Source organism: Typopeltis vanoorti, chromosome 1 (assembly GCF_054136105.1).
Source record: "Typopeltis vanoorti isolate ZY-2024b chromosome 1, IOZ_Tvanoo_1.0, whole genome shotgun sequence".
Lineage (NCBI taxonomy): Eukaryota > Metazoa > Arthropoda > Arachnida > Uropygi > Thelyphonidae > Typopeltis > Typopeltis vanoorti.
In genome coordinates, this window is record NC_143549.1 from 130553073 (window position 1) to 130570257 (window position 17185).

General features: G+C 33.6%; 1 protein-coding gene across 1 annotated transcript in view; it reads right to left on the reverse strand.

Moving 5' to 3' along the window:
• Ube4B (Ubiquitination factor E4B) overlaps nt 1-17185 on the reverse strand; it is a 418857-nt gene that overhangs the window by 277318 nt on the left and 124354 nt on the right. Inside the window, exons 5-7 of the mRNA XM_090393738.1 lie at nt 11793-11943; nt 5699-5840; nt 487-652 (exon numbers count right to left, since the gene is read on the reverse strand). Of these exons, the coding sequence (XP_090249864.1) occupies nt 487-652; nt 5699-5840; nt 11793-11943 (459 nt within the window). The remainder of the gene's footprint in view (nt 1-486; nt 653-5698; nt 5841-11792; nt 11944-17185) is intronic.

The following is a 17185-nucleotide window of genomic DNA, read 5'->3' on the forward strand; positions in this document are numbered from 1 at the left end:
GTTCTTAACAATGACACTAACCAATTTAATATAAATAAAATATATTAAGACCTGATGACTTTGTTTTACAAAAGAAAGAAATTATTAATAGTTATTAGATGTAAAGCCTAAGGGTCTTCACAACCCATTTTCTTAATCTCAAGAATTAGTAAGTGGTGAAATCTATAAATACCTGTTATTTTTAGACATTTTCAATAGAAAATGAAATATGAAATACAATTACAGATTATAAATTAGTATTCAGAAGAAAAAATAAATAACTAAATCATGGAAAAGTGATAAGGAGGCATATATATCTGCACTATACATAAATATTCTTTTTAAGCACTTCCAGCTAGAAATGAAATGATTTGATAAGATAGTGGCCAGGAAATAACACAAGGCCTATTTTTCATACTGTAAAAGGCAGCATGAAAGGCCTGGGGATGCTACTTAGTTCACTTTGGCACAATACTAAATCAGCTGAAATAAAAATATCCTACTTACCCTTGGAGCATTCCTTTCTTCTACACCTACTCTTCCATAACACTGCATCAAATAAGTTAGCATATCAGTTTCAGGACATTCTTCAACATGATATAGGGAATTACTATCACTAGGAAAGGATGGAGGTTGACCAATAATGGGTGACTGTAGTGGGCTTGGAGGAATGCTAAACAAAACAGAATTCATGCTAAATGAAAATTGTTGAAATTAACAATATTTGGTAACATCTTATGTTTAAGTCCAAGTTATGTTACATTTTTTTTTAATAAAAAGACAGCACAGTTTTAATATTTGAGTATGTACCTGTCATATAATAAGAAGCTAAAATAATTATAAAGAAGCATATTTAATGGAATTATTTTAAATTTGTGACAGATGTGGTCAGTAATTAAATTTTAAAGCTTGTATCAAAACATCTCCACAATCAGATGTTATAATTAAGAAAAGGCAACCATTGAAATTTTCTTCCTTACCAATCATAAAGCCTAGACCTCATCCATGAGTGTTTATCATCTATTTTTGATACTCTAAAAAAAAATTATTTCATGGATATCAATTCACGAATGATAATGATGATGTATGAAGTCAAAGAAACAGTGCATATTTAGCTGTGATAACAACTGAAACTGTTCTTCCCGATTGCATTTAAGAAACTTGCGAATAGATTTAACAAGCATTTGGAGAAGTAAGTATACTGTGTTGAAAAATAAGCTTACAATTTACCTTTTAGATTTAATAAAAAATAAAATTCCCTTTACTTTTTTGATTTACCCTTGTACAAATATCTAATCAAAGATACTTTGTGCTTAGAATAAGTGAGATAACCTCAATTAAGGAATGCAGAGAACCAACCAAAGTTTCTGACCTAATGTTCGATCCTCACCTTAATGTGGTGCACCATGTTAATAGGCATCCTTTGGATATTGAATGAATAAGGATGGGATGGCAGTTTGGAAGTTAACCAACCAAACTATATCTCTGTATTGGTTTATGTAAATGTGTTTTAAGTAAACCTTTTGTAGAGGAACTAAATAAAAAAATAAAAAATAATAAAAAAAGTAAACCAACACAGAAAAAAGTTTAAGTATACTTCAAAATAATTCCTATACAAATTTTAGGAGCTTCCAGTAGCTCAGTTGGTTTCAACAATGCCCTCTGATGGAAAGATCTGAGTTCAAATTACATCTACAATGAGAAGAAAGAACTTCATGATGGCTTCGCAAGTCAAAGGTGAGTTAGCCAGTCTCATACAGAGGTGGAAGGGTTTTTTCTTCCTGAGAACTCAGGTTTTTCATCACACAAAACAGGCTAAGTGGCCTGTGATAATACATTATGCAGAAAGGATTAACTGCCCTATCACAGCATTAATTAAGTTCCATAGATGGCAAGTTATTTGGCCACTAATATGGAATGGAAATAAATAAAGATTTCTGCTTTTTTGAAATTTTTATTCACTTCCATCAAGGACTTATCAGCAAACCGAAATCTTCACATAATGGTGGATGATGTTTTTTCAATAATGTTCAACTAAACAGTCAAGACCAGATTTCTCTTCTTGGGGTGCCTTACTCCTACTCTTTCTTGGCATAATTACAGCATCTTCAGCTTCTAGAAAACTTGCCATACTTTTTGACTCAAGACATTACTTCTCTCCTGTCCAGTTGCTTATTCTATGCAAATCTCAAATCCATCCAATTTTGGAATACTGTTTTCACATTTAGGGTGGTACACCTAAGACTACTCTAAAAATTCATGATGCAGTCTAGAAGAGAGCAATTCAGTTAATAGATAACCTTTCTTTTACAAACTTTCTTCAGCCACTATTTCATAGACAATGAGTTTCCACACTGCACCTCTTTTACAGAGTGCAATATGATGCTGCATTGAAAAAAAGATGACCCATTTATCTATAAAGCTGATTTTCTTACATCATTTGTATTGTGTGTCTGTGTACATTCTCTCTCTCTCTCTCACACAAACACACACACACACACACACACACACACACACAGTAATACCTCACCTTACAATAGATAACCTTTGATTGATATATAAAATAAATTTACATATCAATCAAAGATAAGATGCTTCACTTTACAATGATCTGCTTATATGACTCTTTTCAATTATGCCCAGTGCTTATTTATATGATGCTGCATTTGCTCACGACAGTTTTAGTAACACGATGCTGCCATTAATCAACCGATACACAGTATTCAGCCACATCTCTCTGTGTTTTGGTGTTTCACTGTGAATTATAAACTGTTTATAACTATTATTTTATTTTTGTTAATAATGGCAGTTGAAGGCGAGTTAGCCAATCTCATACAGTGGTAGCAGGGTTTTTTCTCCAAGAAACTTCAGTTTTTCATCCCATGTACAGACAAATCAGCCTTTATAACACATGCAATTTACAGACAAAAAAGACTGTTGTTGGTGATGATGGGCAATAATAAAATAATAATAAATGGGCGATATAATAATAATAATAAAAATTCAAAATACGGATGCTGTTGCTCCAGTGAAAAGAATGCAAAAAAAAGTGCACAAACATTGCATTTTATGCTAAGATGAAAATTATTAAATTTAGTGATAATGGCATATCAAACACAGAGATGCTGCATGATAAACTTACCTCGCACTACTGTTGTTACAGATGTTAAACACAAAGAAACTACAGTTATCTGTACAAAACAATCTTATTGCATAAATAGAAAAAATTTTAATGGTGTAAATTGATGACCAAACTGGTTGGTGAGTTTCTTTAAGCCAAGCTACTCAGAATCAATTAGAATAATTTTTCTTTGCAAAAATTATTCTAAATTTTTGTTTGTGTATCTGACATAAATAAATGCTTTATTTATGTCATTTATGCAGATTGTAGTGTAGCACAGCTTGTTTTTTTGTATATATGTGTATACTTCAGATGATGACCTTCATGTGAAGGTTGAAACGTCGAGTGTTTATTTTGATTTATATTAAACTAAAGTTATACTCTAACATGGTAGTTGTTTTCATAATTTTCGTGATGTATTCTGATCATCATATAAGCATGAAGGAAAGGATATGGATGCTAAATCTTTGTTTTTTTTTTGTTTTTTTTTAACTATCTCATAAACAGCGTCCTGTTTTGGAATACAAAAATTACTTATAGTCAAAGTATGATGAATGACCAATTTTTTTACTTTTTTTTTAATTTTGATTTAAATCAAAACCTAATATCTAACTCTCATCTTCTCACCATATTATAAGGTATCCACAGTTGGATGCTAAACAAACAATGTGCTGATAATCTGGGACTAAGTTAACCAAGCTGCATTTTTTGCTGGCTTAAACCAAAGACAAGTATGATGGTTCAACATGATTGGATGTTAATGCCAGCTGGAGTAGTGCCCAAGCTGCCAATGACATTAAAAAAAAAAAAAATAAGTATCAAGTAGCTCACAGAGGTGAACAAATATACAATATTTAACAATAGTGTATATTAGATTAGTAGACTAAATACAATATTTGTATATGGTAGACCAAATATACAATATCATTGCAGAAAAAACAAAAAATAAACGTTAGAGACCAATGTCAAAATGTGAAAAGAACATTAACAGATTCAGTCAGGGATTTATGTGAAGTTGATGCAGAGATGAACTTCATAGGAAGGAATTCAAGAAGTTAAAGAGGCAATAATCAAAAAGAAAAGATCATAATAAAAAATTAGAGAATATAGAGAAAAATGTAAGAAAACTACACATTAAAAAAGTATGAGCTTCGCTCAGCAAACAAGGCCAGTACATGTTATACTCCTAAATAAATCCAGTATTAAGTCTTCAGAGCTTCTTTTTTTTTAATAACTAAACTGAATAACTGATATAACAAGTTTCGTATGAAAATCATCAGCCAAAAGACCAAAAACTCTGAAATAGATAGCAATATGAAAAACTGTATTCACAATGGAGAACCTTCTTTATGTGGCTCACATCCATGAAAAGTTGTTAGACACTTACAGTACATTTGCATCATTGGTGGACTTAGAATTTTCTATTTTTATTAATATTATATATACAGGGTGTTCGGGATAAATTTGACAGTTTCGTAAGGAAAAAGAAAATCTTCTTTGTATCTATTAAATTTAATGAATTGACAAAAAAACATTACAGGCAGAGTTAATTACAATACTATCAACAAGATTTACTCAAAATAACCACCATTAGCATCGATCACAGCTTCAATTCTGCTTCGGAACCTCGAACAAGCTGATGCTACAGTCTCCCTGGGAAGGGCCGCAAAAACTGTTTTAATTTTATCCATTAACTGGGCTTTTGTATTACTGGAAGTGCGATTGGTGTCTTTTTCAACTGCGCCGCATACAAAATAATCCATGGGGTTAAGGTCTGGGGAGTTTGGAGGCCAAACATTTGGACTGGTGAAGTTGTAGAAATTTTCAGACAACCATTTTTGACTTTTCCCAGAGGTGTGGCAAGGGGCCGAATCCTGCTGCCATACATACGGCCTACCATTGGCTACCCTTGTTATCCAGGGCTTGACTACAGTTAGCAACTCCACGAACAAAGCCCGAATTCCAATGCCAGGGTTCTTCAACACCTGTTCCTGCAGATTTGCGAGGAATTCTGCTGTACGAACGCAATCAGATCGTCTGCTAGGGATCTTTCTTCTTGCTACATCCTCGTAGTCACCATTGCAAGTCTCTAGTTCATGCCTGGTTGTTTTTACTGTATTCAGGGAGCATTGGGCAGCAGTCGTAATATCCTTATTTTGATGGCGGGCACGAATCATCATGATACAAGTTATTCTCTTCCATGATTCAGGTGGGTTCCAGCTATCCATCCTTTCTGACATCTTGTATATGAATGAAGAAGGGTCCAAACTTTTAAATGAAGAGAAGTGTGTGTTAATACATGTAACTTACGGAAAAATATAATTAATTATAAATATGTCAAATTTATCCCGAACACCCTGTATATATATATATATCGTATTTATTTTTTGCATAGACAAGAAACTAAAAATATCAAAAAAGTTCTAAGCCCTACCTACTAAGCCCTACTAATCTACTACCCCCCACAGTACTAAGGTACTATAGGTCTACACCCTTTTGTGGGTGGGAGTCATATATATATTTAAAAAAAAATGATATACATCTAAAACTTACATAAAAATTACAAGTTAATAAACTATTGTAAAACCAATCTTTTACCTTGATGCAGCACCTGAGCATGTAATAAGGGGAGAAAGTGGTGGTGCAGAGTATTGAAGAGCCTGGAATGGATTATTTCCACTTACTGACATCCGCAAGAGTACTTCCATCATAATCTGCTGTATTAGATCTTTATGATAACCTTCAATACAGACAAAAGAACAGTAAATATATAAACACATATAATATACATCATCATCCATTTCCTTATAGGTACCCTCAAGGGGTGTACAGGATATTATGACAATAATACATTATTAAGTTTACAAGTAATAATCTCCTATCAACAACTTTTCTCCAATTAGTATATTACTTGTCAGTATCACAATATTATGATATCTAATATTTTGGACTTCTAGGACACTTTGCACTGAATCAATCAATCTGGATCTTGGTCTTCCACTGGGTCTTTTTCCTGCCGTCTTGACATGAAATATCTTTTTATGCTAACTTTTCATCTCCCATTCTATTTAATTGACTAAACCACCTCAAATTAGCTCTACTTGGCATTCTTGGATGCTAGCAATATCGAGTTCTTTCCTAATATATCCATTTTTAATATGATTCTGCAATCAATGCCATCTGTCAATCTCCTAATTTTTCTCAAAACACTCATTTCTTTATTTTTAATTCAACTTTCAGATCGATAACTTAAAACTGGTTTGAATGGTTGTATACTGCTAGTTTAGTTTTTTGGCTATTTTCTCTCTTATTCCATATAAATTAAACTAACTTCCCACTACGCTTGTTTTGCTTATTCTGTTGTCTGTTTTCATATTTAATTTTTCATCTTCACTAAAAACTGTGCCTAAATAGCCGAAATATTTTACTTGTTCTAAAGGTTCTCGAATAAGAATATTGGTTAAGTTTTCTATGTTCATGCATATTTTCATAATTTTGGCCTTTTTATTGCTGATTTTCATGCAATATTTCTTATAGGTGTCATTCAGTTTCATCAGAGAACCCTGAAGACTTGCACTAGATTTGAAGTACAACACCATCTGCATAAAGCAAAAAACTAAGTTTGACATCCCTGATTCTGAAATCAAGTTTAATGCCACTTTCTATATAGATGATGAATTAGAGTGGAGATAGTACGCCCCCCCTGTCTTATAACTGATTTACATCAAACCATCTCCCTGTATTTCCTTCAATTCTAACTGCTGCTTACAAATGAAAAAGAAACAACGTATTGCTCTGTTACAACATTCCATTATCTCACTATATAATTGTAGCATTTTGAAAAGCACTTCTCTGGGTACCTTGTCATGTGTCTTTTTCAGATCTACAAAACTTAAGACAAATCCCTTGTTATAATCCCCTAGTTTTTCAACTATTTGTCTTATCTGGAAAACCTCTAATTTGCTCGAACCCAGCCTGTTTTCAAAGTGTCCCACCTTTTTTCTTGCACTGTTTTTTTTTTTTTCTTAGCCTCTTCTGAAGTATGCTTGAATAAACCTGGAACACTTAGTAGAAAAAGTCTCTGTAATTCACATATTCAGTTTTATTTCCCATATTATAGATGGAATCCATGAGAGCTCTACACCCAATCACCTGGAGATCAATCTTCTAATCAGGCCTTCTGTAGTGCAGCCACTGTAAAATCTTTTATATCTCCATATTTGAGCATTTTTGGTCAAACATCTTCTGCTCTGGCTGCCTTTCTGCATTTCAAGTTCTGGATAGTTCTACCTCAAGTAATGATATGTATACCTGATCATTTCTCTTTAATGTTGTTTTCTTACACATTGCTGTTACTGCTTGTTTCATTTAAAAGTCATTCAAATTAATTACTCCAGACACCTAAAATATCTTTACCTTCAATTTCCATGTCATCTTTATCGTCTTTGATTCCTTTTGCAGTACTTTTAACTCCATTTCTAACCTTTTTTCTGGAGTTTCCAGAATATTTTGCTAACTTCCTGATATTTATTTTCTTTGTTATTACCAAAGCCTTCGCATGACTTTTGTTTAGTTAATTTACACAGTACTACACTTTCTTACTTCTCTTTAGTCTCTCAGAGCACATGCTGACTCACTTGCTAGGAACTTTTTGATATGCTTTCCTCATCTTCACTAGCATCTGAAATAGGTGCATACACCTGTATGAATGTGACATTCATTGCATATATACCTTTATTCTGATTAGGATTATTCTGTCAAACAGTGGGATGTCACCAACTGTTTGGCAATGGGTTACAGCCAAAATCAAAATGTACTTTCCATATTCTCTTCCAACTATAAATGCTACTCCATATTTTCATATAATAAATTTATTTTAATTCTTTATCCAAGTGTAAGCAAACAAAGTTTGTCTGGAGTAATTAATTTGAATGACTTTTAAATGAAACAAGCAGTAGCAGCACGGTGTAAGAACTGAGGCAACTCGTAGTAAAGGTGGGTTAAGCTCTCATCACTTGTCTTAGTATCTTCCATAATGCAAAGCACATCTCTGCGGACATGTATAATGCTATGCATTAAGGGAAGAGCCACTACACAGACCGGTTTCGACCTTTATTCAGGTCTCGTCAGTGTGAGCCAGACCCAGAGGTGGTGATACCAAGGTGGAAATAATGGAGAAGTCATATTTACCTATACGAGTTGCCAAAAGGTGTCTCACCTTATTAAATTACTCTGGATTGAGAGAAAAATGTTGAAAGTTATTTTTTTCCACAAAAAAAACAAAAAAACTTCCATATTTTCATATGTCTGTGAAATATAGCTTATTACCTCACTACACACAAAACACTTGGTGGAAGATACTAGCATGAGATAATGGGCCAAGATGATCTCCTTCCCACTGCAGAATGCAAAAAAGGAAATTAGTGTAGCACATGCAGGATAATCACAGATTGATAATCACAAATATGAAAATAAAATTGTATTTATTTTCATATTTCTTATATAATTAAAAAATGCATTTTTAAGATTTTATTTGTAAAATAATTGCACTGGCTCTGCAACCTAATGATTATGACCATTTCAAACCTTTTCATATTTAATGGAATTCAGATATAAAACTGTTGTTTTGTACATGGAACCGTAAAATGTATACTAATAAGAGATGAACATCCAAATTTTACAGATTGTCTTTACTAAGAGCCATAATCACAGGGTTGCAGAAATGTCACTAATATTCTCCACCCCCTCTGGAGAATGCAAAAAAAAAAAAAAGAAGTTAGTGCAGCACATAGGATAATCACAGATCGATAGATTGATCTTGGAAAAATGCATCCAGAATCAACATGGATATAGAGAAGACTGAGCATAAGTATCCTGTAACACCTGCATATAAAATTCTATTTATTTCATATTTCTAGTATAATTAAAATTTCTGCATATATCACCCAACTCAAAATGTCTTTACTAATAGTCACAATTACATGGTTATAGAAATATCACTAATATTCAGCATTTCAAAAGTCAACTCACTCTTGGTACTCAATACTGTTGTCATCTATCTCTCTCTCTCCTTTCTTTGTTTCCTACTGACTGTCTAAATCATCTTACACTTATTTAGAATGACTGTATTTGTCACACAAACTACATCTAATTTAAATAAGGCAAGTAATCCTATGGGTCATGTCATAAACCAGAATGACTATATATACATATTTCATAGTCCCAATGGAACCATTCCAACTTGGATGTTGATGATTATATCTTTGACAAGTTGATAATTTTAACAATTTAGAAATCAAAATTAATGATATGCATCAAAAGATAGTGGCGAGAACCAAGAATGTTAATCATGGATATTTTTCAATTTTACAACTTGTCAAGTCTAGAATATTATCAAGAAAATCCACAGAAAAACTTTTAAGTTCTTTAAAACTGATATAAGTTTTAAAGAACTTAAAAGTTTTCACAAAAAAGTAGTTTGTGAAAACAGTCAACAAACAAAAAGATAATAAAAATATCAGATTTGAATGAGCAGTACCGAGAAAAAAATTTGAACCATCTTACAATCACAAATCATAACAAGGAACTGTAAAACCTGTGTCGAATACTATATCCTATCATGTATATGAAGCAAGAGAATTTAGTGGTTTGGTCACATTTGAAGAGCAGATGACCAGTTAATCAAACAAGTACAGTGGAACCTCGGTTGTCGAATGCCTCTGTTCTCGAACAATTCGGTTCCCAAACATATTTTCCGAACAAAAAATGCCCCGGTTTCCGAACAGACAAACGGCAACCACGTGCTCGGCATGCTGAGCTGTAAGGTGGGAAAGCGTCAGTTACGCGACAGCCATTGTTCAGTGCAGACACCTGCTCAAATTTGCAGTGAGTTTTTTTTATTTTCTTTATGTTTTGTTGTTGTTGTTTTTTTTTTCATAAATTATTATTAATTAAGCCACCATGGGGTCGCAGAAGAATAGTGATAGCAGCAAAGCGAAAAAAAAAGTTGTTAGAACCACCACGATAGAGATGAAAAAAGAAATCATATCCAAACATGAAAATGCCGTTCGTGTCTTGGATCTTGCTATGCAATTTGGTATGGCAAAATCAACGATCTGTACAATACTCAAAAATAAAGAGGCAATCAATTTTCGTCTATACTTTTTATGTAAGATTTTATACATTTTCATTATGTTTGTATACGATCTTATGCATGAAGTACTGTTGTAAAGGTTTAAATAAACAATCACCTGGGGTTCGGGAACGGATTAATCCATTTTACATTAATTCTTATGGGAAAATGGTTTCAGTTTTCGAACAATTCAGTTTCTGAACAGCCTTCGGGAACAAATTAAGTTCAACAACCGAGATTCTACTGTACATACAAATAAAGCTGACAAGAAAAGACTTGTGGGAAGATTCAGAGAACAATAAACTGATGTGGTAACAAAACACTTAAGACAGCTGGATGAATGCAACACTAGATGCAGCTTATGACAGAAATGGAGAAACCCAGTGATGACATCCTTAAACCTAAATGGTCCATTAAGCTGGTGAGGAGGAATTTTATCATTCCTTATATTTTTTTTTTAAATTCCTTTAAAAAACAGAATTCAATTATTAATGAATTACTATTATTTTTATGTAATTAGACCTGATTTAAGAATAGAGCTCTGTATATCCTAATACCCTTGGAAATACGTGAGAAAGGTTATAACTATTCTTTCAGTTTGTAAGAAAGGCATACACCAAGCTCTTGATTACTTTCCAATATTTTGCCTCTGTCACAAAGGTATCTTCTGAGTACAATATGCAAAAAAGGGTATATGAATACAGGTACCACAATGGCAATTAAATCCACAAAGGCTGAGTGGCACAATGATGTACAATTCTCAGTCGTGTGTAATCAAAAAATATGCAACAAAAGATTTTAAAAAAGTAGTAAATAAATAAGTTATTAATGCTAATAAATATTATTAGCATTATTAACTAACAAGTTAATAATGCTAATAATAGGTAGCTGAGAGGAGTCTTAGGATTGCAGCAACCCAAATCTTTGAAAGCCTGAGGAAACTATTTTTTAAGATCTACTGTACATTTCAGAACAAAAGTTGGAAGGTTTCTGGATGTCTCTTAAAATGTATTTGTTTCTGTTGTGTAATGATTTTTTTTTCTTAATATATAAAGTATAAGTAGTTTTCCATGCCATCACTGTAGTAGTAGTAGTAATAATAGTGCCAAGTCTGTTTTAATAGTCCCAAAGTGTGATTGGCCAAAGTATACTCAGAAAGAGTACATATCTGGGCAATTTTTTTTTCTTACTTCAGATATATATTTTTATAATGTTTTAAGATCCTATAAGACCTACTCAGCAGTCAAAATAGTCTGGCAGTCTTTTCAAAGAGTGCTGTTTAGGCATCTAGGAAATCAGAATAAATCTATCTGATCATTCTGCATTGTAAGTATGAACCTTTGATGCAACTATTGGATATGATTTTGTAACAAAAGCAAAATAATGAAGATAATTAATTTTTGTTTTATTTATTTATTTTTCATAAAAATGTTTTTTGGTCATTAAGCTACATGATGAATTGGCAACTGTGATATCTATTTATTCTTTTTATAATTTCATTTCCCTAAACTGTTTAATCCTATTCAGATTTATTTAATATTCTTCTTCTTCTTTACTTACATATTCCTTCTTGTTGCCCATACTGGAATGCTAATCCTGTGCCTGGTAGATATAACAATTCTGAAGTTTCCTCCTTCCAAGAAACTTGAAAAACTCTGCTTATTGCACTGTGAATCTGTTCTTCTGTCAAATCACAACTTATACTACAGTCCTAAATGAAAAATACAAATCATTTTTATTAAATCTTTTAAAGTAGCAGTTTCAAAAAAAAACAAAAAACTACAAAGCATATCAACACTATACAGATAGTTACTCATAAATTTCTTAATAATAAATAGATGCACACAGAATTTATTTATTTGGCAGGTTGGACCAAATGGAAGGAAATGACAGGAATGATATGGAGACAAAAATATACAGATAAAAAGTAAAAACAAGTATACGAAGGCAGTCTGAAAAGTTCTTGGCCTAACAATGAAAAAACGAATTTATAATTTCAAAATTATTTTTATTTTTCAACATAATCTCCCTTAAGACTAATACATTTATTCCTGCTATGCTCCACTGCCATTATCTCGTCTTTGTAGTGGTTCTCAGCAAGATCTGCAAAATACCTCTCTACAGTTGTAATCACCTTTTGATTAGAGGAAAAATGCTGACTAGTGAGGAAGAGTTTTAGTTTTGGGAAGAGATAGAAATCAGAGGGGAACCAAATCTGGGGAATAGAGTTGATGTTCCAACAATTCATAGTGCAGATCCCTTAATTTTCCCATTGCCAAAACACCTTTGTTTGCAGGTGCATTGTCCTGATGAAAGATGATATTTTTCTTCTCACCAGGTCTTTTCTCACGAATTTTTTTGTCTAGTCTGGTTAAATGATCGTAATAATATTCCCTAGTTATCGTTTTACCCTTTTCGAGATAATTAATAAACAAAATGCCTTAGGATCCCAAAACACCAATGCCATGACTTTTCCTGCTGATGGAACCAAAATTGTCTTCTTTGGCACTGAAGAACCAGCTTCTGTCTCCACTGTTTTGACTGCTGTTTGAATTCTGGTGTGTAACTGTGAATCCAAGTCTCATCCATAGTAATAAATCTATGCACAAAATCAGTTTTATTCTTGTTAAAACACTCCAAGCACTGTTCAGAGATTTTCATGCAAGTGCATTTTTGATCTGCTGTGAGCAAGCATGGCACCTATCTTGCACACAACGCTTTTTCATTTGCAATTCTTCATGAAAAATATATCCTACATGTTCTTTTGAAATGCCCATAGTCTCAGCAATTTCAAATAACACTTTGACTTGCCGGTCATCCAATACCATATTGTGCACTTGGTCAATGATTTCTGATGTTGTTACACTTTTTGGACGTCCTTCATGTGGATCATCTTCAAGGCAGGTACGTCCGTATTTATAAACTCTACAGCCCATTTTTTAATTGTTGAAAATGAAAGAGAAGAGTGCCCATAAACTTTTATGAACTTCAAATGAATTTATTTTGGCATTACACCTTCTTTTACAAAGAATTTTATAACTGTACGATACTCAATTTTATCCATTTTGAGGGATACAGACAACACTTTTGCTTCAGACAGCTGTATAAAAAAAAACTACTTGACAGAATGACTTGCAATTTCACTTGGATGCTTATGACAGATGTACCAACTTAGAAAATAAAATCCTGCCAATAGTGTTGCCATCTATGGTCGAGAACTTTTCAGACCACCCTCGTATATAAATTGTCCATTAGACTGGCCTTGTTGTACAGAGCAGAGACATAGGCAACAAAGAAAATGCAGGAGAAACAATTGGAAAGAAATGAGATGAGGATGCTAAAATTGATAAATGGAACATTAAGAGTACAGAAGGAATGAAGATATAAGGAAGGAGATGGGGGGTTAGAAAAATTAGTGTCAAAATGAGAGAAAGTAGAATGAGATGGACCAGCCATATATGGAGAAGACCTGTGAACCACCCAATTCAAAGTCAAATGAAGGGTAAGACCAAGGAAAAGATGGTGGGAACATCAAAAGGGATATGGAGGAAGTTGGAGTGGAAAGGAGAGATGCCCAAGATAGAAATAAGTGTTTGTGCTATGTTGATGTGTGTTTGCTGTTTGGCCCATGGTCTAGACACATTACATAAAATTTTGCACATGCTAACAGTCAACACCCTAAAATAAACTTCACCACAGAAAAGAAAGTAACAATTGTCTTCCCTTCTTAGATACAGTAGTGACATGACTCCCCATTGGCTCATAATCCTTCTCCATTTACAGAAAGCCTACTCATACAAATAAAGTATTTAAATCCTGTCCAACAGTATGGCATCTTCAAAACACTTACACTCAGTGAGCCAGGATTATATGTTTAAATGACACAGCCCTTGAAACTAAGCTCAGGGAGCTTCACAACACCTTTTTAGCCAATGGCTATAACTCATAAACCAGATAAAACACTGTATGCATCCCCCCCATCCCTCCTGCACCCAACACACAGGATCACAGTAAATTTATTCCCATCCTATATGTCAAGGGTACTTCAGAAAAAATAGCCAAAGTTCTCTGCAAATAAGATCTCTATGCCACCTTCAAACCTTTCATTCAGCTAGTAGCTACCTTCATCTGCTCTCCTAAAGACCAACTGCATCCTCTTGAACATCCTGAAGTGTATAAAATTCCTTGTGCCTACAGTTTGGCCTACTCTGGATGGACTGGTAAATCAGTTCATCTGCCTTGAACTGTAATGTAATTTATGTAACACAAAAATTACATCTGCAATCATCAGTAAGGAAAGTCAGGGTTGACAGACCATGCTCTGGATACTCATTCACATAGGATCAGATGGAGGAAAACATCTTAATTACGTAGACGTCATTATAGATCTGAAAGACTATTTTTAGAATCAGCATCAGCTATGAAGTACTGTCCTAACCTCAACAAGTATGGCTGCATTAATTTACCAAGGATCTGGGAATCTATTATTTAAGGCTTGATAGCCTGACACCTCTAAATTAATTTTGTGGTTATCTGGGCCATAGAGCACACCATGTAAGGACATTAGTTCTGTTGTTAGTTACAAGTTGTTTTCCTCAATTATGTAGTTTAGTGCAGTGTGCCTATCAGTTATAATACTGCTCTAATGATGCTGGTTAGAAAATCAGTGAAATATTAGCAAGTTTCTTAAAAATATTTTTTTTCCTCTCTTGGTGTTGTTTATACTGTAAAACATTATAAATCACTGAGACTGCTAAGCCTTTCTATACATGCTCTGGCTGTGTTGTGTGTAACCTGGTTTGGATGGTAGAAGGGTTCCTTTTTTAGGTTCCAAAAAAGGTCTTTTTTGGAACCTAGGAAAAGTTTTAGGAAATTTAAAAATCCCAAGCTTCTTGGCATGACAGTGATGTGAAGTAGCATGTATCTTCCTGTGTGTATATGAGCTTCCAAGAAGACCAAAAGTCCTCCTTCTTTTCTCTCTTCAGCAGTAAAGGCAATTTGTTGCTGGATATTTGCAGAAAGCCTGTGCAGCATGTGGCCAAATGGCAAAGACATCATTTATATACCTCAGCCATACTTTGTGTTTAATGGGGACTGAATTAAGTGCCAGTGTTTCAAAGGATTCCATGTATAAGTTAGCAATGGGGTGGGGGTGGAATCGAAAATCCATTGCTACACTTTCAATTTGTTTAATAAGCTGGTTATTCCAGCTAAAATGTCCAAATTTAAGGTTGTGCTTAAAGAGTATACAAATATCATCAGATGAAAAAAAAAGAAAGCATCCACAATGATCCTGTTTAAATCACAGAAAATGTTTCTAGAAGCCTCATGCTACAGAACCCACCGAACTGTAATAAAAATGATGTTTAATTCGAGATAAATTTTGGAACACTACTCTATCTATCCACTTGCTAACATCACGCCAGCCTGGTTGGCTGAATGGTTAGCGTACCCACTCTCCAGCCAAAAGGCTGCAGGTTCGAATCCTGCCATAGACATGGATGTTTGTGATTGTCTGTGAAAAATACTAGTGGTGGTGGTGGTCGGCAGTAGATGGAGTTGATGTAGATGATGAATGTAGTTAAGTGTTGGAGATGGACAGTTGTGGAGTAGATGCCCTCCCTCGATGAGTCCTTGGACTCCCTGGAGGTGCTATGTAATAATAATAATAAAAAGCACTAGTTTATAACATGACTGTCCTTGCTCAGGAGTTCATTTTAATTCTAGTCTTCATTGACTGTGTATATCTTCAATGTACCTTTGATAATGCCAGGCATGAGCTGGCAAAATATCAGGTTGTAAATATTTAGTTTATTTAACAAATTACCTATTTCATTCCTATTTCTGTGTTTAATTACACAAGGGTTCAACTCCAATTGGTGCAATGATTTTTAACTATTTCTTTTAGAATACAGAAAATCATTGACTCAAGACCAAATAAAAAATATATACATTTAATGAAACTAAAACAATATATACATTTTAAATAAAAGTGCATAAATAACTACAAAATTAACTGGATCCAAGGCCTTCTAAATTAAATCTACACTTTAGAGATTTTCTTATCAAAAATATTAAAATCATTCATTCTCTGACTCATTTTATTATTGGATTGTTTGACATATACTTAGTCACGTCTACCAGCCTAAACACCTTGTTTTCACAACATCAAAAATGTTTATCAAAAATAGATAAACTGAGCTCACTCCTGAAACAACACAACCAGAGCATGTATAAAAAAGCTTAGCAGTGTCAGTTTCTTTGTTAGGTCCTTTTCTGAAAATATAAACATTTCTTCTTCTTTTCCATGGGATCCTATCACTCTTATGTAGAATACAATATTATTCCTCCTGCTTACTGAAATATAAATACTCTTACCGCTTGCAGTTCAATTTGATGCACAATTTACTAATTTTTTGTACCAGAGGAAAAAGTTTCTTCCACTACTTCATAAACAACAGATCTAAGTAGAGCTCTTCGTGTTAAACCACTTTACAGTTTCAAATTTCATCAATTACTTTTTCCATAGAAATTCGGTGTCCTTAAGACAGAAGATGAAGTTTTCCATTCAGTGTTTCCTCAAACATTTAATAAGAATGCTGACTACAATATCTTCTTTTTTTTTACAAAATACTTGTTGACAGTCTACTGTCACACTACTCCAGTTTAAAGACTCACAGTTCTACGATTCATTTTCGGAATCTTCTATTAATAGTCTTCCGAATGTCACATAAAACCTAAAATCTTCCTAAGAACAAACTTTTTCCGGTCCGTCTTCTTAAATTTCCATTAGCTCTCTCTTGTTTCCTCATTATCCCGAAACCGAACACTCTCTCTGTCAACTGTCAATCACCCATCAATCTCCTCGGTGAGCATGCACACTACATGTAAATGTCCAGTGAGAAGTTACATATAATGGCTGACACATTGTTGCGTTAGCAACAAGAGAATGT